Source organism: Sinohyriopsis cumingii, chromosome 8 (genome assembly GCF_028554795.1).
Source record: "Sinohyriopsis cumingii isolate HCF-2022 chromosome 8, ASM2855479v2, whole genome shotgun sequence".
In the NCBI taxonomy this organism is placed as follows: domain Eukaryota; kingdom Metazoa; phylum Mollusca; class Bivalvia; order Unionida; family Unionidae; genus Sinohyriopsis; species Sinohyriopsis cumingii.
This window is the reverse complement of record NC_142968.1, coordinates 92,685,973-92,713,580: the sequence shown is the minus strand read 5'-3', so window position 1 is coordinate 92,713,580 and position 27,608 is coordinate 92,685,973. Positions and strand designations below refer to the sequence as shown.

At 36.3% G+C, this 27,608-nt stretch overlaps 1 protein-coding gene across 2 annotated transcripts in view; it reads left to right on the top strand.

Moving 5' to 3' along the window:
* Window positions 1–27,608, top strand: part of LOC149794150 (cytoplasmic aconitate hydratase-like) — a 145,057-nt gene that overhangs the window by 64,016 nt on the left and 53,433 nt on the right. For both annotated transcript variants that reach the window (XM_089968226.1, XM_089968225.1), the window contains 4 exons: window positions 3,932–4,032; window positions 12,253–12,381; window positions 19,895–20,042; window positions 25,202–25,337. In XM_089968226.1, coding sequence (XP_089824352.1) covers window positions 3,932–4,032; window positions 12,253–12,381; window positions 19,895–20,042; window positions 25,202–25,337 — 514 coding nt within the window. The remainder of the gene's footprint in view (window positions 1–3,931; window positions 4,033–12,252; window positions 12,382–19,894; window positions 20,043–25,201; window positions 25,338–27,608) is intronic.

Here is a 27,608-nt window from a genome sequence, read left to right as displayed (position 1 = left end):
TGCGATGTCTCCTCCGGTTCTACTTTTTTTTTTACAAATCTAAACTTAATTGTCTTGCAAACTTCACATTCTCCCTTGATTGCATTCCTGTTGTTGCGTGTAACGACTTCGATTGGATTTAGCGTAGCAGTTCGAGTGCGACACTTAACACAATATGAATCCATAATATTCTAATAACATGAATGTAATTGATTTTTCAGCCACGAAAAAACGCGAGCAAGTAAAGCACACCGAGGCATTACCAAATTCGATTAGAATGATAATTATTGGACCATCTGGTTCTGGAAAAACGCAATTGTTGCTAAATTTGATAATGAGATGGCTAAAATGGGATAAATTGTATTTGATTGCGCCATCCGTTGATGATCAGAGATGTTATAAAGTACTAAAGGAATTTAGCGATAAAACTGAGGATGGCACAATAGAATTTATAACGGATATTAATGAAACTCCATCAGTGGAAAGTTTAGACGGTGATGCTAATAATCTTGTTGTTTTTGATGATGTGATGCTGGATAAGCAAACTAACCCAGCTAGGATATTCTCGCGTGGCCGACACAAGAACACCGATGTGATTTACGTGACGCAACGATATACGCAAATTCCGAAGGTAATTAGAGATAATTGTAATATTTTATCAGTTTTCAATGGCGTTGATACTCACACGCTGAGGAATATTCATCAAACTTGGTGCAACGGCGACATGGATATAAATAAGTTTAAAAATTTCTTCAGTCACGCTCAAGCAACACCACATGGTTTTGTCACGATTAATCTTCATGATCCGCGTAGTAGGTATCGAGTTGGTCTTGATCAAATTTACTCATAAAATTACAACCCACCATAATTCAATTATGGCACACACAAATTTTACAATACCCCCCCCAAAAAAGCTGCCTTTTTTTTATGTCTGAAAATGCACTTTGGGTTGAAATTTTGCGGATTAATTTGCGTAGGAGGCGTTATTTCTGCTTTCTGAGGCTTCTACGGATAAATGTTTGGTGGGAGGCTTAAATTTATCTGAGCCACCTGGTCTGTACGACTTCCCTGCTGCTCCCCCCACATGCACATGTGATTGAATAGAACAGGTGGGGTTGGGTGTGAGCTTGGTTCATATTTTCATTGTGACTTGGCATCAGTGGTTCAGCTTATATGTGAACACCAAAAAATACAGGTTCATTATTTATATAGAAAATTGAATTGTTTTGGTAATTTCACAGGCTGTGTTATTGGTGACAAGTATTTGATCAGCATATAAATAAGTCGGGTACCACACATACTAAGTTATAAATCAAATTCAATGGCAAACTGCAGACCAGATCTGCCATCACATAATGTGCCAGAAAATCTGTGTCTTTTCAGTTTTTGTTTGGAATAATCAGTAGAACAAACAAGATAGACCCAGATCTGCAGGCATATTATGTGACAGCCAATCAGGTTCTATGCTGTTTGCATTTGGACTGCACTTGCCGGCAGGTATATGGGGGAAGATAAAATCCAGTTGTAATGTTTCATCACAGTTACAAGATGTGTATTCTTTAATTAAGCTGGAAATCATTACTTACATTTAATGGGAAATTCCTGAAATTATTAATAACGATCTGAATAAATCATACTGATTTGTCATATACATTGGTCCCCTTCATGAATGCCCCCTTCCCCAACCTACGGTCACCCACTTTTTATGAACAGAAACCCTTGGCACAGATGAGTTTATGTTCAAAAGTATCTCTCAAGAAAGGCCACCCCACTAACATGACCAGCAGCCAACATATTAGTGCAAAAATGTAAAATTTACCCCTCACAATTGGCCACATTTTAATGTGTCCAGAACCACTATATATTTATACAGTAAAGTAAGTAATCCGATTATCTTTAATGATGTCAAGTTTGCATTACTGAAGGAAGTGTTGACTAAAGTACACTGAGGTTAGTATTATATCATTAACACTGACAGTTAAAGGAAATGGGTTCAGTAAAGTTTTGAGAGTTTTGGGCTTCACACAGTGGTTGAGTTTTTTGCTTTTGATGGTTACAACCTGATGTAATTTTCAAGATCTTAACATGGTCAGCATAGGCTAAATATAGATTATAACAACCAGATAAATTAACCTTGAACAATACAGAGACCTTAAAATCATGTGTATCACTTCCTTTATAAGCTAAACAAAGTATTTTATCTACTCTATACAATTTTCTCCTGCATAATTAAATTGCAGTACTGTACAGTTAGAAAGATAGGAAGAAATCGTTACATAACTTGAACATGCCCTCATGTAAACAGAGAATTAATACTTTAGAAGAAAGTAAAAGTAATTTGACTTGACAACAATGGAGAGAGTTCAAGGGTTCTTGCCAAACAAATTTATGTTTGGAAGACTCAAGTAAACAATATAACAGATAAGTAGAATATTTTTGCAGCAGTGGGAAAATGGAGAGAATTATTTTAATCTGAAGCAGTGTATGCACCGAGATTTTAATAATGCTTTTGAATGGTTTTGCAGTGCACATTCCAACAAGACCTAATTTATGTTACCTTGAAATAGGTCTCTTTTTTAGAAAAAAGAACCTTTAATAATTAAATGCTTTAAGTTATACGTAGCTTTCTTACTATATACACATACATATACATACACAAACTTCTCACAAATATTGTTCCGTTTTGAAAGGCCATCTGTGTTATACAGCCATCTTCCCAGTGCAGAAGGGATTGCAGTATAAGAGAAGGACCACTGCAATTAAATGGAAAACATTACCTTTAGGATAATTAGTTTATATACATTACATTTGGCAGTTGTATGTATACTATTTCTGAAAACCACAAGACAGATTTACCTGCTGATGATATTGATGATGACCACAATAATTGTGTTATTAATAATGACAATTATGATGATGATGGCTGCTGAAAATATAGAGTGACCAAGATGACAATATGGCTGCAAAATTCATGAAATACATATCCTTGAAAAGCAATGCACATTTTCTTTATTCATTGTCATAGTAGCGCTGCTGAATGCCAGGCTCTGGTTAGGCCTTATTAATTCATGCTGAATCACCCCACCCCACCCCCAACTTGACCAGATTAGGTAACTGTTATAACATTTAAAGAAAGGTCCTGATGAACCAGTTCTAGTTTACAATTGAGTGCTTCAGTGATTATATTGTAATAAAAAATTCCTTGCTTCAAAACAAACTATGACTTATTTGCTTTAGCTAAAACATTTTGTTTTTCTAGTTTTTGCTCATTTTCTTGTCACTAAAATATATAATTTTCTAGGATAAAAAATATAAAGTACTATTTTTTTAGTCAAAGCAATGAAACTAAAGTTAGCTTTTAAGTTCTTGTAAGTTATTAAGATTAATATTGTTTTTTAATCGTTCCATTAGAGTTTGTCATGGAGGAAGAATAGTCATAATTTTTAGCATATATGTGATGTTACAGTGTATTATGTGAATACTGAATACAAATATATTTTCTGTCTATACCCCATCATTTGATATTTATTTTCTGTGCCTTATCGACCTCTGGGGGAAAATAATGTTTGGGAGGTAAAGCAGTTGGATGTTGAACTTAACTTAGGGAATAATTTTAAAGTATTTTTTATAGATAAACCTTGTAAACATATTCTTATAAAACGTGTTGAGTAGAATTTGACCACATTTGACAAAAGCATCCTCGCATGAAGGTAAGTTTGTTTAAATGAGGCTAATCATTGTTAAATGATGGCTACATTACTAACAAGAAATTTTTAATAGTCATTATTACTATGCTGATGTCCCTTCCAGTATGGCTGCCATTACTAAAAGCTACAAAAAAACTTATATGTTGAAAGCATACCAACCTATATAACCTGGCCAACTTGCCTTTTAGGTAAATTTCACTAGTGTTTTATCATTTGTTTCATCATTAGTCTTTTTTTTTGTCTAGGTCGTGAAGAGAGTACACTTCAGTATATAGAGACCTATCTAAAGGCCAACAAGATGTTCAGGGACTTCAATGATGCAGATGAGGATCCTGTATTTTCACAGGTTAGTAAATATGTTCATTACTTGAAAGGATACCTCTAAGCTAATAGATTACTCCAGAGGCCAAAAATTATTCTGGTTACCATTTCGTCCTTGGAAATCATAAATTTTATTGAGCGACTATTTTGGACCACAGCTATTAACTATGACTAGCTTTCCAAGCCATTAGACTCAGGAAGCCAGAATATATTTTGCTTACCATGCAGACATGATTTTGCTCCATTTTAAAGTGGAATTCTGCTTTTCTCCTGATAATAAAAATCAGGTTCTTGATGTAATCAACTTATTATATCATCTCTGATCCAGTTTTAAAAATGGTACATCCAGTCCCATTCCACAGCAAGCCTTGTAAAATATTTGTTCCATATATTATTTAACACATGATTGTTATAAAGAGTATTCTGATTGGTCAGAGGTTTCTACTCATCCAATGAATCTTTGTGTAATGGAAACTGATGCAAATGGAAAGAATGAAGCATGCTTGCAAAACATGGCTCTCATGTTTTTGAGAGAGAAAAGACGCCAAAAAGTTTGGATAAAGGTTTGAAAAATGCATGGAAATGGGAATTGATCAAGTAGAAGTTTGACGGAAATGTTGTTGGTCAGAAAACTGAATGCCAGAGGACTGGCATTTTGTGATCTTTGCAAGAAATATTTGAATTTTGCTAATCACGGTTTTTAGATATTGGAGTGGCAGCTAGCTATGATGTTGTAGCCTCGACATCATAGTAGTAGTGGTACTTATTAGTACTGGAGCAGCAGCCAAGCACATCCAAAAGAAGCTGCATACAGAGAAATTAAACATCACAAGCACAAATTACAGCCAATACATGTTGGTGTTAGAGGAAAAAGAAAAGATGGAACACGGAAACAAAATCGTCAGTGGTGACAAAAAGGAAAGCAGAAGAAATGTTGTTAAGGCTGCAGAAAGAGCTAAGCTGGCATATTAATACCAACAGGTTGTGTCCAGTGGGGGAAGAAACAAGTGAATTCATGATTATTTGTATATAGTTTATGTATTTTGGTGTTTATTTTACAGATTTTTTTTTTAAAGTGGAAAAGTGTAATTGAATATTTGCAAAATAGACAAGTTATTTTGATTAAATATCTGTATGAACACTGACATGCACATGAAATAACTTTAGCACTAAATATTATTGGCTGTGACTATTAATATTGTGAAGTTCCTCAAATAATGTTGAAAATTTTGGTAAGTTTGTTAATTTTACAAAAGATTACTTTGTTATTGTGCTAAAAAGGTCTACCAGGAGCAGTTTTTTTAAGATTATAAAATGCATTTTTAGCCCCCAGATCAGGGGTACCCCTCAAGACAACATTGGGGGAGGACCCCAAACCCCACCTCCTTCACATATTTTTTTTTATTTTGTGGCATAATTTTGCTGTTTCAGTACACATGAATACAAAAGGTGAAGAAATGATATGAAAACAATACTTACCTTATGCAAGTTACTTCAACCTTCAGCTGTTATAAATTTATAGTTGTTTGCCGATTTTTCCTTAAATTGAAAATATAGGTTAAAGGTGTCAACTGGTACCCAGGTACTCAGGTAACCGCCCATTCATAATTACCTGGGTAATAAAATTAGCTATAGGATACCCATTTAGTCCATGTTTTTATAAAAAATAAAAACAAATTTCAAATCAGAGATTATATCTGGTGACATCAGGAGCGACAGAATAACAAATAAAGTTTGAGGCTTGTGTCATATGACATCGATCTGTTGTAATCCTCCATCTACTGATCTTGTATTTTCAACGTGTGCATCCATTTGGCTATGTACGTCAAATGGTTTCCTTATTTTCTATTTATAGTAACTGTACATGGCACTTTTCCAAGAAAACAGACTGGTTTCTTGAATTTTAAACCATGTTTCACAGATTATTGTTGATACACAGTTAGGTAGGAGACCAGTCTATATTGAAAAACCTTGGTGCCAAATAGTACGTGAAGGGGGCATTATTGATGTGACTTGTTGATATTACATGACTAAAAATGTTAGAGGAGAGTGATTGTGTTAAACTGAAGAACATCTTAAATAAAAATAACGACAAATCAATAGTGCTTTACAAATTTTGAAAGAGGAATTTGACAGTAATGTAATACATCATTGAGACAATTTTAGACTTGACTTTATGACCTTTCAGTGAAAGGAAACATGTGATACAGACTAGTTAAAGTGAATGTTATCTACAAATAATTTATCATTTATCATTTTGTTTTGTATTTGTATTCGCATACTAATCCATATGGATTTAGCCAATATGTGAAAATAATTTTAACTAACTGCAGAGTAGAATCAGGTAAATAGCAAAATTAAATGTATGCTTTTCATATGGTTTTCTATAATTCTGGCATGTAATATATGGATTACTCTTTTTATGCTTAGATTGCACTTTTTTGCCACTCGTATTAGCAGTAATTATGCTTATACCTCTCTGGGTGGGTTGACAATAGAACTTACTACAATGCAGTTCAGACAATAGCTTTTGAAAAATTGTTTTTTTTTCTCAAAATGTTTACAGTAGATTAAGAGATTTTTTTTGTGTAGCAGTATGCATATGGAACTAGTACTAGATCTAATGATCACTGATTAGTCCTAATCACTAAGATAATTTGTGATGCATTAACGCAATGCAAAGCAAATGGCATTTTGGCAAGATGAGTCCTGCACCCAGTCAAATGGGTACAGGGATTGGCACCAAATCCCATGAATGCTCAAGTTGCTATTTAAGCTCATGCCAAGTCTCAAGAGTCAGAGGCCTCACAATTGACATGCAAATATTTTAGAAGTTTTCTCACTTAAAGCTAGTTGGAGTGTTGATTTTGAAGGGAAGTATACATCAACTATGAATTTCCACAGGTATGCTTAAATAAATGGCTTATGCACTGGTCATGAACTTTTAATGTTTTTATCTATTCTGTTTGGGGGAGAGGTCAGCAGATAGGCTTATATGCAGATAACTACAGTAAGAGTGATGCTTCAGTATTCAGTCTGTATTGGCTGCCATGTGTGGCCTTTAAAGGTAATTGTCACTCTACACATACACTTAGTTCATAAAAGCAGGACACATGCTACACTACGCCTGTATATATTGTCTGCTTTATTTTGTCTTGTGTAAGCCTTATAAAAATTGGAAACACATTACTGACAACCACTCTACATGTATGGCTTGCTCCATTTGCCAATCTATGAATACATCAAACTTGCATATTATTGACAAAGAAGGGCCCCAAGTGTCCAAGTGGTCTAAAGCGCTCACCGTTCTGGATGACTGCCATCTCACCTCTGTCTGCATGGGTTCGAGTCCAAGGCTTGGCTAGCATGGTATGTGGGAAAGCCTGCCAGTAGCTTCTCATGGGTCAGTGGTTCTTCCCTGGGTTTTCCAGGGTTCTTCCTCCACCAGTTATGCTGGCCACCATGTATAGCCTATCTTGTGCTGAAAAATGGCATTAAACCCTAGAACAATAACAACACGTTGACAAAGAGTCAATAGTCTGTAGTATTGGGGGTATTAAAGGGGAAGTCACAGAGGCACTCCTTGAGTGGTGAAGATGTCATCAGTTTGACTGTTGATATCATGGCAGGGAATGACTGGCTTCTCTATGAGTATCACACTTCACATGGTTTATCAACCATGAAATGATCCAAGCTATTTCGGTCAGTGACAATTCCAGATCCTCCCTCACCTTCAGATCTTGATAAATTTATCTTGGTGGAACCAATAAGCCATTTGATATATCATGCCAACTACAATGGCCTTGTTCCACCACAGCTGGACTTGGCCATATGGGTCTGATCAGAATGGGTCAGTACCAGTCATCCATTGTTAGCCACCAGATGAATGATCTTTGTCCAATTTGCTGTACCCACATGATACAGGCACTCTTTTGAATCATCCTAACCTGCACAGTGCCATTAGGAATTTACTGCAAATGAAGCCTAACTTAGTGCATCCATACTCAGGGAATGCAAATTCACTTTGGTCTCAGGCCTTTGCCTTCATCAACCAATCATGGCTTTCCAAACCTGTGTTTTATTTTATTTTATGTTCAGCCATTTGTAAGTTGACTCCCATTTTTCCTGATTACTTTTGTGATTTTTGTCATTTGGAATATTCAATACTTTGAGACTGGCAGAGCTGCCAACCATCACAATTTTGGCATCAATTTAACAGCTCTCAATAGTGATTCACATATTCAGTTGATACCACTTCGGTGGCATAGTGGTTAGAGCATCCGCCTTGGATGCAAGATGTCACGGTTTATCCCATCAAGTGCAAGTCTTGATGTCAGCAGGGGAGCAAATAATGGTCCCATATTGCTAGTCACGATATTGGTAGATCTGTATCCAATTAGTACACTTTGCCCTGTAGCAAGCATATTAACATATTTTAATCTATATTTCTAAGAGAAGTTTTACAAAATATTTGAGGAGAAAATGGTTGCCAGAGTGATTTTTTTGGGTAAATGTTGCATATACAGTACAAAACAACTGTAAATTATGTAAACAAACAGTCAATGAAGACAGCTTTTTCAAAGAAATATGAAAGAAAGAATTAATATGCTATATTAAGAGCAAAGAGTGTTACTGTAGAATTTTTGAGATATTGAAATATTATATACCATACTTTATGGATATATGCCTGATTTCATATTTTTTCCACAAATGAACCATAACCACTAATTAAAATAACCATTCATATGAAGATGCGGATGTTCAAATGTGAGAAATCAACAGCATCAGATTTGGATAAACTTGAATGAATCTGTTCCATTTAGTCAGGTTTTAATTTCAGGCAATTCAAGTCTGCCACAACATGTTATCTTGTCAAATAACCATGAGAAAGTTTGTGTATATCTGTAAATAAGACTGAAGATATATTTGTACATGTATATGGTGTAAATAATGTGTTTTATTTTTGGGGCATTTCAATATTATACAGTACTGACAATCAAAGTGGACAGAGCTAGTGTCACAGTATTTTTCACAAATTATGTTCATCTTCACCAATTTTTCACTAAATTCCACTCTGAAGAGTTTAGCTCAAGACTTGATAGAAGATTTAGGATTATTTGGGATTTAATTCACATTACTGCAAGTTCATCTTAAATTTTCACTTTTTTCTGTGGGAATAAATTGTTTGTTGAATTTTCCAAAATTGTTTGGTTTTGTGTCTACATTACATAATTTAAGACCATAGAGTTCTAACAATTTATCAGTACTTGGCACAGATGTATTTTGTTACCCCTGGATGCTAATATACTAAAGAATGAAAGATTTGCTTAAATGTTATGAGGCTAAAATATTGTGACTTGTAGTATATGTTTAGATGGTAAGCTGGAAAAATCCAGAAGTACCCAAGAACCCAACAATAGTGCCCATAACAGGTCTCAAACTTACAAACTCCGAGTATTGAGTCCATTCTATTTTTCTTCAGTCAAGCATAAAATACTTGTTTTGCATGCTAATGCATTTTGTTTTCAAGTATCTCTCTTGTTAGTGATAGTCTAGCATAATACATGAAAACTGATGTTTTTAAATTGATAGTAAAGCATTCCATGATTGTTTGAAACTTTATTATTTAAATATAGTACATTGCTTTTTATATCAAGGAAGAGGTATGGAGATATATGCATCCTTATGTTGTCCATTCATTCATTCATCCTTCCATCCATCACAGTCTTTTGAATGCAGCTTACAAGTTCTTGATGGATAGCCATTATAAATGGTAAATATTATGGTCATCACCTTAAGATGTACATAATGATGAGTCAGTTTGCTTCTACAGTTTTTTTAAATAAGAGTTATGGCCCTTTTTGACTTGCAGCTGACTGCAGTGTACAATAAAATCATGTGAATGGCCTCACAGTTTTCAGTGGATTGCCATGAAACTTGGTAATTGTTAACGGGCATCTTTTGAAAATGCATGTGGACATGTCACTTTGCTGGCACAATTTTTGTTAGAGTTATTGCCCCTTTGTCTTGCAGATGAATGAAGTGTACAGACCCTGAAATGGGTAATTTTACCAAAAATGCAATTCATTTTTATTTATGGCATTTTGTTGGCATTTATTCACATTCCATTTAGATTCAGTTTTCTTTCGATTCGCATTTTCATTTTGTTCATGTAGTTTTTATATTCCTGCCTTAAGTCACAGTCTTTTATGGTGTACATCTATCCTTCCATCTGTCTGTCTCTTGTCAATTTTGATTTCTGCACAATAACTTGAGTTGTCCACCTTCTGCAGTTAACACACTATGCAGATAGCTTCAACTTCGGATAAGGGAGAACATTAAAAAGATCAAGGTCACCTTGTGACAAGAAAAATAGTTTCCACAAATTAATTCAAGTTGTTCAAAATCTGCAGTTGCCAGACTTTTTGGATATGTTCCACTTGGTGTAAGTTAGAACCTGAGTTATTTTAGGTTCAAAAGGTGAAAGGTCAAGGCCATTGTAACTGAAATAAGAAAAACGTTATTTGCACTGTAGTTGTGTGTTTTCCACCATTTACAGAGTTACCTAATTTTGTGGATGACATGCACTTGGGTAAGAAAGAACTAGCTTGATGTAAAAAAGGTCAAAGATCAGGTGACTGAGTAATAGAAGAAAAATGGCATCTGCACAGTAACTTAATAACTTAAGGCATCCATCATCAACAGTTATGAAATTTTGCAGATGGCTTTCACAAGGGATGAGGAAGGACCATACTGATCTTAGAGACAAAAGGTCAAAGGCCAAGGTCACTGTGGCTGAAGGAATGCAAATAGTTTATATGCTTTAACATTAGCCTGGCTTCTCAAACCAAACAATGTTGATGGTTTGCACTTTGGGTAAGGAAGAAGACTTTATTTGGGGCTCAAGAGGTAAAATGTCAAAGTTGCTGTGACTGAAAAAAGGAAATTGTTTGTAAACAGGATTATTAAAATATGGGGAGTTAGAATAATGTGCTAGTCGTGATACTCTTATTTGTTTATGGACTCAGAAATATGTTTGAATTTTGCACTTGTTGCTTTCATCCTTTGTTTTCTTTCATTTCTGCATGTTTGGAATGAAATAGAAGTGCATTTATCAGTGTCTGGTTTTCTGATTTCAAGAGTGTTTTTAAAAAAACCAGTTTTATATTTTGTCATTTTAAACATGTATTTTAATTAAATAGCCAATGCATAAAATGCCCCCAAAAAAGCAGTGAATCTAGGGTAAATTAAAATATAACCACATTTGTTAAAAATGTATTTCTAGTGCATTTGTCACCAGAGTCAATTTTATATTTTGTTTTATTTGAATCGAGATTTTACAGATACAGTCAACCGCTCTGGTGGCATAGTGGTTACAGCATAGCTATTTTCTCAAAATGCATTCATAATTTTAACTATGTTCATTCTGAATTTTATTTATTTAAATTCTAAATTCAAATTGCATTTTGTTTGCAGTATGTTTTTCTTACACTGGTAAAAATACCTTTTTAAGGATTTGCATGACAGAATTTTTTAACACAACTTATCACAATTTTTGATGGCTTGTTTTGAAACTGTTGGTAAATCACTGCTCCTGCATTTGCCTGGAGTTATTGATTTTTTTTTACTTGGAACCAGATGTAGTGCATGACATTAATGTGAATGCAACATAACCTTGTTTTAACGGATTGCAGTGAAACGTTTTACACATTTATTTCGGCAAATCAATATGCTCTTGCAATTTGTGTTAGAGTTATAGCCCTTTTTGCACAACAGTATCCTGTGAATGACGAAACTTATTATGCTTTTTTATGGATTGCTATGAAAGTTGATACTGTATTCAGCTGCCTACGGACAATTTGCCATTGACAAATCTGTGTCTGTCATATAATGGTCATCACTATGTTGACCACTCATTGTACTATTTTCAGAAAAATTAAGCACTGCTTTGATTGCAGACTCATTTCCATATGGTTTGATGTGGGATGTGATGGCCCAGCTTGCTTACCTTTCCTAAAGTTGTAGCCAGTACAGATTTCCTACACAAATTGAAACACTCAAAATAAAATGTCTTTACTTTCAGAGGAATATACCATAAATTTAATCATGAACACATTACTTTGTTGGCACAGTATGTTTTGTTCTAAACTACAAAACATGATGCACATAAAAACAAGTGAATGCTATCAAACTGACATGGTGTTTTTTAATATAGTGATTGTTATTATTTATAATTGTTTTACAGGTAATAGAGCTAGACCTATCAACTGTGGTGCCCTGCTGCTCAGGCCCCAAAAGACCACATGATAGAGTTCCAGTAGCTGACATGAAGAAGGACTTTGCTGACTGTCTTAACAACAAAATAGGCTTTAAGGTGAGTTTACTGCAGTTCCTCTTTGAAATAAGAAGGCATATGAACTACATTGTGAATGTTTATTTACTTATGGCTATATGGAACAGGTTTCAAGCTTGTTATATCTGCCAGGGAAGAGGGTAATGCCACTTTAGTTTAGATTTATCACCCCTGGAAAAAAGAATTTAAAAAAAAGGAAAATAAAAGGTTTAGACCTGGCCCTCCCTACTGCACCTCTAAACATGTTTTGGCCTGCGTCCGTAAAACTTAATAGTTGGCCACTACATGCCTTCCCCTCTCAAATAATTATGTGGGTTCCCCAGGCTCAGACCCCACTCAGAGAAAAAAATAAAAGAAATGTTGCTTATTTTGTGTTTGTGGGAATCCCATAGCATTTACAAGCTGTCCCAACCTATGTGCCAAAAGCCCTGCAGATTGATTGATGTTGGTGCAAATTCTTTGTCTGGATGGGGGATTTTTTTTTAATCAGAAGAAAGAGACTGAGTTAAGACAGGGTAGTGTAGATAAGCAGTTATATTTGCTATTATTTTGAAAAATGTTTAACAAGAACAATTCAGCTTTCCAGTGAAAATATCCACCAAAGTAATCAGTTCATCTGGGGTTTTCAGATAATACATATGTCTTGAAATCAGTTTTAGACACTGAAATATTAAAACCTTTGCCCAAACTAACTTGTGCCCATATTTCATTCTGGTAGCCTGATACATGTACACTACAGAAAGCAGATGTTTTATTTTTGTTGCAGTCATATGCATGCTTTGATTTTAATGGCGTACAAGAAAAAATTTCATTCATGTATAATTTTTGTCCATGACATGTGTGACCTTGAGAGACTATGATCTTGAACAGAAGTATGTTTTAATGTTCTCCACTTTATTTTAAAACCAGACATTAAATCTTATTTTCATGTATGTTGTACTTATAACCTCATAACCTTGGTGGAAATAAAATAGGCAAAGATTTTACATGCACTTCATTTCATATATGGATTTATTATTGGGGGAAAATGGTCTTATCTATCTGAATATGGCCAGTTTACCCCAACAGGGGTTTGTTATGTCCTGTATAACAGTATCATCATATGAAAAATGGTGTTAAACCCCAAGACAAGATGAAGGAATAAAACTATGGGTATTGCTCATTGGATAGCGGGGGTGGGGAGGGGTGGGTGTAGGGGGCATATAACATATCATAACATGAAAAATAGCTAAAACCACAAGACAGAAACAATAACAACAATGGGTACTATAGTGTGTGTGGGGTGGGTTTGGGGAGGCAGTATATCTGTAACAGAATCCATCCTATATGTACGAGTGTGATTTAAATGTCAACTTACAGAAGTAAATAAACTCGTCTCTGTTCAGAGAAGAATATGGACGTAAACTGGTCTCCCATCTGACACAACTTTATCAAACCACAGCATATTTATGGGGTGAATATGTGATGCAAATCAGACTAAAAAAGAAATTGAGTGGCAACAATAACTTACTCGTGGCTATTATTTAGCTTTCTTTTTTTGTACCAAAAAATGTGCCGTCTGTTTGATGTGCATACACCCTCCCTTAGAGTGAAGAATTTTAAGTATGATGCAGTTCCTTGTGCAGCTCACTTGTCGCTGATATGTTATGTGTAAAACAAGCGCAGCTAGCTTATCTTTCTCAAGGACATTGATGTGATCATACATATGCCAAACACCAGAGAAAGTTTGTCTGTTGCAGTGTTTTTTAACTGCATTTGCAACCTGACCTCTACAATAATTATATCTAATGGTATTAGGTTATTTGTTCATTTTTTTTTTCTCTAGATATTTATGTGGTGACCTTTTCCCATCAGTTTTGGTTCCACCAGGGACTTGGGGTCACTTCGTGTATACCCGCAGGGGTCAGATATAATCATTCTATACAGCGACCATGTAACAGTGTGTCGCAGCCTCGCACGGAGAAGATGCAATGCTCATCCTATAGCTTATTGCTGCCTTCCATTGAAGTGGTGATGCACCACACCACTCATCTCATGTGGTGTATCGCTGCCTCCCATTGAGGAGGTGATGCACCACACCACTCATCTCATGTGGTGCATTGCTGCCTCCCATTGAGGAGGTGATGCACCACACCACTCATGTGGTGTACCGCTGCCTCCATTGAGGAGGATATGCACTTTCTATACCATAGCAGGTCGCTTCCTCCTTTGAGATGCACCACTCCTCATAGTGTGTTGTTGCCTCCCATTGAGGAGATGTACCCCCACCACTCTGTCAGAAGTAGTGTGTCACACCCTCCCACTGGGATTGATCAGCTTCATAAATGATGCATCAGTTGATGATTCTGTATCCTCTGATCATCACGGTATGGGGAAAAGGTTTGGACAGAGTTCCCCCTCTCTGACCGTACTCGCATCCCCAACTCTCCGTGTTGCAGTACAAGACTTAGTGCAGAGTGTTCCTATACCCTCTTCATATCTTAAGGTCTTAATGATTTCTACACACTCTCCAGTTCAGAGTGCCCTCAATCATGTAATGTCTAATAACATGGAGGAAGCACAAGTGATGCCTGCTTCTTCATCTCTGTTATATGTGAAGATGAAGTATTATCTTTTGACAAGGCAATAAATGAAGTCTATCACCTTTAACCCTCTGACTTGTGCCCCAAACCCACTGCACAGTCCAAAAAGATCCTTTCATATCTGAAAAAGATCTCGGGGTGCAACCTCATCCAGACCTCTTCCTCATTCTTCTACAATTGAGGACATTGCTGAGAGGTTTTGGAGAGGCCAAAATATTAATTGACAGCGTTATGGGTGGACTGTTCCCTCAATTTTGTGACCCTTTGTCTCCTCTGCCAGCTATTGGGTACATTCCCCAAAGTGGCCCATGAAACCTCCCCAACTATATGCCAGTGTGACCAAGGTGGGTATTTCAAATGGAGCCTTGGCATGCCTTTCTGTTAAAGAAATTTAAACTATGGAACAGAAAGTCTGACTGCATGTCACCATAGCTTCTCATGCTGATCTCTTCTCAGCTGCTTCTTTTGGTATGCTGAGGGAAGCATCCTTGATCCCAGCCACCCTTCACTGTGTGCTGGAAGCTGTGGCCAAGACATCTCGGCATGCACTTTCTGTTTCTGTGGCCTTTGTTGCAGGAACTTCTTTACATCCATCGTGATGTTGCTTTGGACTCTTCAAAGGTACTTCTTGATCACAATAAAGACATCCTTAGGGCTGCTCAACTTAAAGCCAAGAGTCTTTTTGGAGGCCTCATTCCTTCTGTGGCATCTCAAGATTTGTTGGATCATCAACATAGATCATTCACATTCACTTCTGGTCAATCACAATCATCCAGGAAGTGTGTCAGTTTGAATTGCCCTCAAGGGCCTTCTGCCAAGTTCTTTTTGTGAGCACATCCTCAGTCCAATATGCAACCTCAAAATGAGCCTCCTCCTTCTCGTCCATCTGGCTCCCAGAAACCGTAAAACAGATGTTACCGATGAACCTGGAAAGGAAGGAGGCATGTTTCCACAGCCCTCTTTTCCAAAGTAGGGGGTGGGGGACAGCCCTAGGGACTTGAACCCTCTCCTGTTGTACATCCTAATCCCAGGCATTCCCATCAGTGCTCGCCTAGGCTATTTGTCTGAGGCCTGGTCAAGCATCATGGCTGATGGTTGGGTCCTTTCTATAGTGAACAAGGGGTACCTACTCCAGCTACCTCCTCTATCGAGGACCTCTATCTTTCTTCATCATTTCAATCTGGTGAAACATCCTTTTACAAAATGGAGCAGTTGAGAGGGTTGTGAATAATCAGCCATTCACCTTATATTCCCATATCTTCTAATCACCAAGAAAAGTGGAAAGTTTCACATTGTAATCGACCTCTCCTGTTTAAACCTGTTTCTTCTGGAAGAACCTTCCAAGATGGAATGCGCTTTAACTGTCCAATTGGACAGTCTCCGTCAACCTTCAGAATGCCTATCTTCATTTCCCCATGTATCCTCCTCACTGCAAATATCTCTGGTTTTGCTTGGAGCAGAAAGTTTTTAAATTGTGGATCCTACCATTTGGAATTTCTTCCACACCCGAAGTTTTTACCTTAGTTTATGGAAATAGTGGTGGGGTACCTCCTGTTACTGGGAATATGAATTCTCCAGTATTTCAACAACTGGCTAATCCACAATGTTCAAATCCAGTCCCTTCGTCAGGATAGGTACCGGCTGTTGGTCTGTGGCAACTCAGTTGGGCCTTTTGCCCAACCTCGAGAAATCAGAACTCACTCCATCGCATGACTGTTTACGTGGGGATGAATTTCATCACAAGCCAGAACTTAAGAGTTCCACTGGGTCAGACAGATCAAATCATGGCCCTATTAGAGATGCTATGAGCAGTAACTGCTTTATCTGCTCGACTATACCAATCCCTTCTGGGAACATTGAATGTCACTGCCATCTTGGTTCTATTATGATGTCTGCATATCTGACCTCTACAGGTCTTCCGTCTCACAAGCTGTAAACCTCACAAAGATTCTCTATCAACAGTGGTTTTCCTAGGACCATCATTTGATAACCATTTGCAGTGGTGGATGAATTGGGACAGATTCATGATTGGAGTCCCCATGCACATACCTCGAACTCCACTCCTATCTGTTTGGTGGTGCATTTGTTCTAGTTGGGGCACTCCTTTAGAACCAGGGGTTATAATTTTACTGGGCATTGGACCTGTCTGAATCATCCCCCCCACCATAAACAACCTAGTAATGAAGGCTGTATACTTAGCATTGCAAGGGTGCATTGAGTGAGTAAGGAGTCAATGTGTCGTGGTCTCTTCCGACAACATGTCCATCAAAGCTTATCTCTGGCGTCAAGGGGGCACACTTGCTCCTTCTCTTTGTCTTGAAGTCTGAAACCTCTGGTGCAAGGCCATCTCAAGAGAACATATCACTCAGAGATCGGCATATTCTTTCTGCGCAAGAAGAACTAGCAGAGCCAACTCTGTTACAGAGTCCCTGTTCTTGCTGTGGGGAAGGCCCCTGGTGGATCTTTTGCAACCATGCTCAACAAAAGACTCCCATTTTATGTTTCTCCTTTCCTGGATTAAGGAGCTTGGACAGTCAATGCATTCAGTCTCCAGTGGGATCTGCTGTTCATTTTACACAAAAAGTCAGAACTAAGATCATTCTGCTAAGATCATTCTCAGAGCCACTTGTGCCCTCAGTACTCATAGTTCATCGTTCTTCTAGACCTGTCGATCCCTTAATCCAGGTCTCATTCTCTCAGGAGGGAACTACTCTTGCAACATTGGGGATCCCTCCTCCACAACAACAAATTCTCTACCTTCACGCTTGGCTTATCTCAATTGATCTCTCCGGCAGAACAATTTTTCGGGCTGGGTTGTCAGTTGCATCATTCAGGCCAGAAGAGCTTCCTCATCCAAGGTCTATGATGTCATATGGAGAATCTTCTCAAACGTGTTGATCCTATCTGCCTCATAATAACCACTATGGATAATTTCCTTTTGTTGCTCTTTGAGAGAACAGATGTAACCCTCTGTCAGGATATGCACACTGCATGTTGCCTATACAAGCACCAGCTTAAAAGGATAAAGACTCTCATTGAGAAGGAAAAGAAACGATTGCACATTGAGCCAAAAATGTCAGTGGTGACAAAAAGAAAGGCTAAAGAAATCTTTGCCAAAGCCGCAAAAAAAGCCTGACTGGCATACCAACACGTTGTATCCATTGGAGAAAAAGACAAGTGAATGTATGGGATTATTTATATATAGTTGATGTACTTGGGTGTTTATTTTAAAGATTTGTTATGAAAAGATAGAAGTATGATATATTTGTCACAAAAATTTAGAAATTATTGTGACTTAATTGCGATGTGAACACTGACATGCACATGAAATAACTTCAGGGTCAATAGTACTGGAGAACAAATTCATGTGACTATAAATATTGTGAAATTATTGAACTCAAGTTGAAATTTTTTGGTAAGTTTGTTAGGTTTTCAAATGATTTTCTTTTTTTATTTTATGATCATAAGTTGCACCAAGAACAGTTTTTTATGAGTGTAAAATGTGTTTTTAGATGCACACTCGCAGATCAAGGGTGCTGCCCCTCGAGACCCCGTTAGGGGAGAAAACCATAACCTCCCTTTAAATATTTTCAGCTTTATTTATGGAAGACCAAAAACATGTCTGTATAAAATAACAGATTTAAAACTAATCTAGTAAAACATATATGTTCATGTCAATTGCAGTCTTTATAAAAAAATATTAAACTCTTCTGTGCATGTTGTTGTGTAATCTTTTTTTATTCAAAGCTTATTGAGTCCATAAATCATTTGAAATGTAACTTGTGTCATTAATTTGACAATCACTTTTGTTGTCTTCCTTCTCATTGCTGACCAACTGGTACAAAGGAACACTTCTAAGCACACATGTATACATTTCTGGAATAATTCCTTTCAGATAGAAAGAATTTAATTTTTCTACCATTCTGTTCCACGTTTCTAAATTATATGGAATGTATTCAATAAATGCTTCAAGGTCCAACCAACATATCACACCAGTTCTTTTTAAGAGTACATTGCCATAGAGGTCTTTGAGGTTTGAATTTACATCTGTCAGATGCTGGTCACTTTATTTCCAGTAGCTCTGAAGAATCTTGACAACAAGAGTCATGAACATGTGGACTTGCACCCATTAATGAGGAAAATGAGAGTTAACATAAAGCCCATGATGCTGTGTCCCATGAAGACCTGTATGAGACTGTTTCATTATGTTTATGAAAGCTCTCCAGACTAAAGCTTCATGATCCCTGCCTCATTTGGCATTCTTATTATCAGATGGTGCATGATAACTTTATCCTAATTGACTGGTGGATTAGTTTCTTTGTGTTATCACTGGGCCAGGTTTTTACCTTGTAATTCTCCCATTGTGGCATTCCATCCACATATTGTTAGTATATTGACTCTCATTTTAAGTTTTATTTTGGCACATTCCTTTGTCCTATTCAGAAAACAATAGAACCCCTTCCATAATCAATGAACTATTGTCCTTTTCCGAAAACAACAGAAACCCCTTCCATAATCAATGAACTATTGTCCTTTTCAGAAAACAATAGAAACCCCTTCCGTAATCAATGAATTATTGATGAAAATCTATATTTTGTTGTTGTTGTTGGGTTAGGAGATCTATGAAGATTGTTGAATAAATTCACAGTAGGAGACCAAAGTCTTGTGTCTCCATTTTCTTCTGCTTCTGATTAATTGATTAAGGTTGTTAATACTACAATCCTCTTTTTCATTGCTACTAAATTTCAGTGTCTTCAGATATCAAACTAGTTCAGAGCAATTTTAATTTGGAGATCTGTCACTACTTGTTTAGACATTTTCTTCAAATATTTATTTGTTTGTGCATGTTTACACAATTTCTTGGGATGTAACTTGTGAAGAAAAGTTTTTTTGCTGATAATCCCATCATTTAATTTTGGCAGAGTTGACTTTCATCAGATTGTTTATTTCAGGGCTTTGCAGTTCCTGTAGAAGAGCAGACCAAGATGGTGCCTTTTGTGTTTGGTGACCAGGAATACAATCTAACTCATGGCTCAGTTGTCATTGCAGCCATAACAAGTTGTACCAACACAAGCAACCCCACTGTCATGCTTGGTGCAGGTATTCAGTCATAATCCCTGAATTTGATTTGAATAATTTATGAATTCTAAATTTCTTATTTTTTCTAGCAAAACATCTGTTTGATCAAACTGTTGATTATAAAAGTTTCAAGTAATGGCAGCCAGCAAGTGATGCATCTTGAGGACAAAAGGGAAAATAAGCATCTTAAAAAGTGTTAATAATCAGTATAGAGGAATCAAAAGGAATATTCAGATTCTTGTGAATGAAAGCAGCGATGGCAACAGTTATGTTTATTGGACATCCCATGTTGATTTGAGTATGTCTTATGGTGGGAAATATGATTGTTGTCATGTGAAATCTAATAAAAATTCCAAGAATTACATCAAGTTGAGAGATATCAACAAGCCATTGAGTTCCATATGATTTAGAACTGAAATGGGTGCAACTGTACTATAAGTAAATAAGATTTACATGTACTTTACAAACTTATCAGCTGAACATAATGTTTCCATCCCTGCGTAAGTTTCAAGTACTGAACATTTTTAAATACATTTTTTCTATGGCTCCCAACTACAGTGTTAAAGTGGGTTCACAATGTATAATTGGGAAACATATTTGAAAGAGGAAGCAAAGTTTTAAGTAAATAATGTTTCTCCAAGAAAATTTACAAGATCACATTACTTAAAAAACCTGCCAACCACCCTGTAATGCAAGCACCCTCACTGGTATTTCACGCAGCTTAAAAACTAGACCTTGTGATTGCAAGGGGAGCTGATGGACAAGAGTTATTGCCCTTTATATTATATATACACCACTCCCTCGATAACTCGTGCACATCGTGGTCCAGAAACATCGACCGCACTATAAGTGAGGCGCAAGTTATCGAGGGACCTATAAAATAAGCCCAAAACCAATAAAGTGATCGATGACATGAAGGAAAAATAAGGGGGGTGGGTAGGCAGATTATAGTGTTGAATACTCACTTTATAATCGTGCTGAGATTAACAGTGAATAAATATCTCTTCATAACGGTGTACTTTGTTTATTATTTCCTCATAAAGCAACATTAATTTCAGGATAAATTACAGTATATTGAGGCGATCATCGAAAACATTCCACGTGGTTTCCGTTCGTTTAACATGTGTACCACTTCACACATTGTGTACTACGTCACTAATTTTTATGTTGAATTGGATACATTCTAATTTTATTGTTTGATCCAAATTAAATGGTTTTTTTATATACAAAAGATCGACTCTTTTAGAGAAACAGTGTCAATCGAACGATAGATATATAGATTTGATTGCGATAGAAATAAAATGGAAAACAAAAAAACAAAGGTCAATCAGTACTAACATATTTAATGGGTCTACAGATTTAAAACAACGTAAATTAGAACAAGTTAATACTTGCCGTTTGTGCCACGCTTGACAAATATCGATTCACTTTTTGAAAAAATCAGTTTTTTGTGTGTTACTTCTTCGTTTCTCTGCCGCCTAGCAAAATCCCTCAGATTTCTCAACTGCATGAGCTTTACGTAGTCAACATTTTGGGTCTCCAGCCACCTGATGGCAATATCAAAAGATTTGATTGCTTCCTGTACAGAGGGGGGAGGTGGTGCAACATCTCCGTCTGCATCACTTTCAACACTTATGTTACTCCAGTTCAAATCGTCTTCTGCTGCAAATTTGTTCGTTATATAATTAATTATTGTTTCATCTGACATGTATTCGGCTGTGGGGCAATCATTGTCAGCACAAATCCACTCCTCCATATCATCAAGAGAAACGCCCATCTCAGGACCATGAGTCTGTACGAATTTCTCCCAAACAGCCTCGGCATTAATGACATCAGTTTCACTGAAACCTTCAGAGTCACTATCATTGTCGCTGTCTGTTATTGTTTTGCTTTACGTCAAAGGCAGTTCCAAGACCCTTAATCCAGCACCCCAGGTCTCTTGTATTCGATTTTTTAATGCAACAAACACTTCCCCAAGTTGTTGATCAAAACAAAGCCGGCATGTAATTAGGTTCTCACAGAAGTACTCACAGGTTTCGATGTGACGGTCGATTGACTCTTTTCATATTTTCAATGAACAGAATATGTTGCAATTATAATGTTTACACTGGAACGGAATTAAAGGATTAGAACGTGACTTTCACACAGGAAGACGTTTAATTGGTGTTTATTTCATTCTCTGTTGCCACCTGTTAGCATTTACCAGAAGTTTTCATTGATCGCTATTTCACCACACTGTTTATTTACAGTATACTGACAACTATTTATCATAAAAACTTACATAATATATATCTTTAAACAGAGGTCTCACTAGGATTTTATAACTGGGTCTTTCTGCCTCTGAATTCAATCACTAAATATCAGTACATTTTCTCACCTGGCCACCAGTCAAAGCCTTTGAACTAGATGCCTAGCTATTGCATCATGTTCTTTTTTTATGTACTCTTATAAAATGGCAACATGTATGTACATCAAGGAGTCTTTCAGTCACTGAATTATTCATTGTAAATATCAGCACAGCTAACTGATCAACACATTTTTCCACAAAGCAGGTGGCTGAAACAGGACTGGCAAATCTTTGAATTTTCCCACGCACCTATTACATGTGTACAGAGGACTCCCGCCTCAGTGATTTTCTGCATCCCAGATAAAAAAATTGGCATCCAAATACGCGTAATTAAGCATTTTCGAGATCTCTGAAATTAATTCTTATTTAGAACTTGCAAATTTCAAAATATGGATTCTATTTTTACGGGCATTAATCACCATTTTCGATGATAAAACGAGCAATGTATGAAGGTTTAATTTACCAATTCTTATTGTAATTTTTTCATGTTCAGCATTTTTTAAAGATATTTTAAATACATTTTCTCTGGAAAAAATCGGGAGCCAAGATGGATACTGTGTTATAAGCAGGATCGCGAGTTATCCGGGCACGAGTTATCGAGGGAGCAGTGTAATATGAGATAAATAAGATGACATTTCATCTTTTTACTAGCGGGCTTATATCCCAAGTATTAATGTGATCAGGTAAGTAGTTTCGGAGAAACATGGTTAAAAACAGTAGTCACTGTATCATATTGTTCATGGATTAGCCACAGGGGCTACTCTAGCTTGGGTCAAGCATCCGATTAGCTGAAATTCTTATAACTTCGGAGGCTGTGTTTTTGAGCCATATTAATGATGAGGTGATTTTGCATCTGTTTAGCTGCCTTGTTACCACTTTGGAGTCCATAATTTAATGCAGTTTTCATTAAACTTGTGAAATATATATTCACATCATAAGAATCTGGAACAAAGTTGAATAATGAGTGAAAGGCACAGATATTAATGAGGTGATCTTGTATCGATTGGCTGACATCTTTAAAAGGCATAATTCTGATCGAAATTTGGTCAAACATGGAATAGAGACTCATAACAGTAAGATCTTACACAATTTTGACAGTGATCAAGATTGATGAATATTTATTAAGCAATTATATTTTTGATAGATTGATGTTCTTATCGCTATAGAGGTTGTTTTTGAGTTGATTTTGCTAACACTTATTATTTCAATTATGAGCAAGAGCCATGCATTTTAATGAGGTGATCTTGCATCTGATTGGCTTTAGTTTGTTGTCACACAGGTAGCTTTGTATCTAATTTGATTTTGATGAGACTTGGTAAAATATGCTTTTATTATCAATACGTCACATAATGAGTGAAAGCTATATATATATATATATATATATGTGTGTGTGTGTGTGTGTGTCTGTGTGTGTGTCTGTGTGTGTGTATAATAATGAGGTGATCTTGTATCTGATTGGATAAGCTTAATGCCATGTGTGAAATGTTGTGTTTTTTTTGGTAACTCAATTTAGATCAAACCAGCTAATTAGGTTAAAGTTATCTAGATGTTGGATGATTTATGTTATGAGCATATTAATGAGGTTGATCTTGCATCTGATGGGCAGAGTTGGTTTTATTTTCACTAATCTAGAGTATGTTTGATAGGATTTTGATTAGACTTGGTACATAGGGTTATATCATGTGGTGGATGAATTAGATTATAAGTAAAATCTATCAATATTTATGAGGTAATCTTATGTCTGATTGGCTGGAGGTCGAATTTCGATCAGATTTTACTTACATTTGTTAAGTGAGGTTTATTTGTATATTGCCTTCAAGTTTTATGCTGAGTGAGATCTGCACATATTGATGAGGTAATTTGCATCTGATTGGCTGATCTTTTAACATACTGATGAGGTAATTTGCATCTTATTGGCTGATCTTTTAACATTGCTAGAGACTATATAATTTATAAACTTGTAATCTTGCTATAGACTTCAGTTATGAGTGAGATCTATGTATATTAAATCTTTGGATATTTTTCAGTTTATTGTAAAGTGATATATTTTACCTAGGCTAAATGGGGACCATTACGTATGTGTTGCAGAATTATTAAAAATTAAGTGCAAATTCTGCATTCTGAATTATTGATAAAATACCAGAAAATCAAAGTTTTATGGGATAAAAGTTTGAATAGCTGATGTCTATGTTGACACAGGTAGGACCAAAATTACTAAAGCACCAGCATGATAGATGGATTAATAGAATGTTGTTTCTCTTTGTAAAAGAAAAAGACGTATATAACAAGAAACCAGTTGATTAGACTGTATTTAGGTGAAGATATAAATAGAAAATAAAGATGCAGATTCATGTTGGTTGGTAATAGTTTGGCCCAAAGGTATTCATATTTTATTTGGAATTGAAGGAATGTAATCACCATTTATTGTCATTGGACCTTTATTGCTTTTGACTCTGTTCTAGTATATATAGTCTTATAGGAAGATGCACTTTGACTTTATAGGTTTGTTACTTTTAATGAATGTATTTTAATGAATGTATTATCTATTCTGAATGGGATTTTGTTGTTTGGATTCGTAATAAATGTGCTCAGGAGTTGTCATCTCACATAGGCATGTATTCTTACAATATTACATTGCATAAGCCTGCTTAGTCAAATGATTAAATGTTAAGTTATACAAGTCTGGTGATTGTCATCAGGCACAATAACTAAAATGATAAGCATTTCATATTGGAGCTGATTAAAGTTAATGTCTAGTTTCTTGCAGTATTAATATTCTTTTTTAGAAAGGTATAGTTTTGAATTTCTTAGATACCCTAATAATATTTCACAGGTCTTTTGGCAAAGAAAGCAGTAGAAGCAGGACTCCAAGTGAAACCATACGTCAAAACTAGTCTATCTCCAGGCAGTGGCGTGGTCACATATTACCTCAGAGAGTCTGGTGTGACACCATATCTTGATAAGCTAGGGTAAGACTTTTTTGCAACTGAATTACATCTCCATTTCCAACATCTTGGAGTATTATTTTATGTTTTATGAGTTGGGTAATCTGAGATAATGACATGATCCAGGCCTGTCAGTACAATGAAAAAGTCCACAGTAAATTTATTCAACATTTAATCCTGTTTGTAAGTGTAATTAATCCTTTCACTTCTGATTCTGTACTATAAAGCTGTTTGAAAATAAGCGATGAAACTTAATATACTTATACGTCATTATTAGACATTGTATCACATGCCATATTGGGAGTGTTGTTTCTCTTTTGAATACATTACTCAATCACGTTAATAATATGATTATAAGCCTGCTGCCTCCTGAATCCAGCCTTGCTAAAAGATGAAAATTGTCTTTTCTGTCTATGTCATATAGACAAAGGGCAGTAACTCTTGCCCATACCGCTTCTTCCCATTGTTGGGTTGTTGCCAGTTTTTAATCTTTGCCTTTGGGTCCAGCACTATCACCACCCCACAGTAAATCAGAATGACAATGCATTTCACCAGAATGAAATGATCAGAGTTCTTGGGTGTGTGTGTGTGATTTTGATTTTTAACGTAGCTTTAACAATTTTTCAGTCACATCACTACGACATCATGTTGCAGACACATAGCACATTATCATCTCACATTATCCTGAGACCAGGCCGACTAGTCCTAACACTAACCTCTTAATGCTGAATGCCAAACAAGGCAGCTGTTAATATTATTTTTGTAAGTCTTTGTGAGAATTTGGCTAGGGATCGAACCCACGACCTCATGCATCCGAGGCAGATGCTCTAACCACTAGGCCACCGGAGCGGTGGGGGTGGGATGAATGCATATATGTTGTAATCACATTTGGATATTCAAGACTTTCAGCAGCATGTGCATTGACTGGTACAGGAGACAGTGATGCATTTCAGGCCAAATTTTACCCATCTTTCTATCTTTTGCTCCAGCAGTTAATTTTGTTCCTGACAAAGTTCTGAAGTCCTTTTAGCCAATTTTGGTCTGATTCGGCCAAAGTCTATCACACTCTTTCTGAAATGGAATCTCTCTTGGGTTTTAATATAGCTTAGTTTAGATTAATTCGAACCTTTGGAAAAATCTCTGTGTCTGTACTTTATAAATTGGGATGTAACTCTTACAGATTATTTCCTACTAACAGCCACCTCACTTGGCACTCAGCATTAAGAGGTTAGTGTTAGGACTGGTTGGCCTGATGTCAGGATAACATGACTGGGTGGAACATGATGCTATATGTGGCATGATGCCCCAGTGCTAGACATCGCTAGCGATATGACTGAAACATTGTTAAAGCTACATTAAAAATCCAAATCACAAACTCACCCAGCAGTTAATTTGGATACATTGGTGGGTTGTTTCCCCATTTCTAGGCAGCCCAATTGGTTTAAGTCCCCCATGCAAGTCTGAGATCATTGCCCTTCAGACCTCTAAGACTGGGCACATAAATATTTATCAGATCAGTGGATCCAGCATGTAGTACCATCTTGACATGCAGAGTACTTTAGTCAACTAATCTGGCTTCTGCACACCTGACAATCAGGCCAATGATTCTACTGGCTAACAAGCCGTCTACCCAGTGTGACATAATCACCCAGCTGTGTCATCTTTCCCTATTTTTGCATGGTATCAGCATTAGTCATATAACTTGTCAAAATTTCTCTCCAAAGGACATTTTTATTACACCGTAATTAAAGATATTCAAGGAAATTTTGATCAATGAAAATTTCACTTACGCCTAGTGTAGGCAGTACATTAATATTTAAATGCCAATTTAAGTAATTTTTATTAAGTGAAATTTGTGTTTTAATTCTATTTTTCAGTTCCACATAAGCGTAATCATCATAAATACAATGTGCATTTAAACAAAAAAATGTGTCAATCTATTGTAACAGGTATGTTTGCAAGCGTTGCTCTGAGAACCTAATTAAGTGCCGACCGTGTTTTGACTTGTGGAAATATTTGTTGTATTGTTGCACTGAATTAAAAGCCGGCCTCCTTTGTATTATCATGTTAATTATGTCTTTTGAATCAAAAAAAGGAGGTGGAATAAAAAAATAATTTAAAAGGGATGCAAATTCTACATAACTAAAATCAAGTAGCCCCAGTCGTATGTCGGGTGAACTCGTGTCAGTTGATCAGTCGAACACTGTTATATTTTATTGTGTATGGTAACATACCTTAAATTATCAAACTCTTTTATAACTGTGATCATCAAAGATAACAAGGCAACAAAGAGAA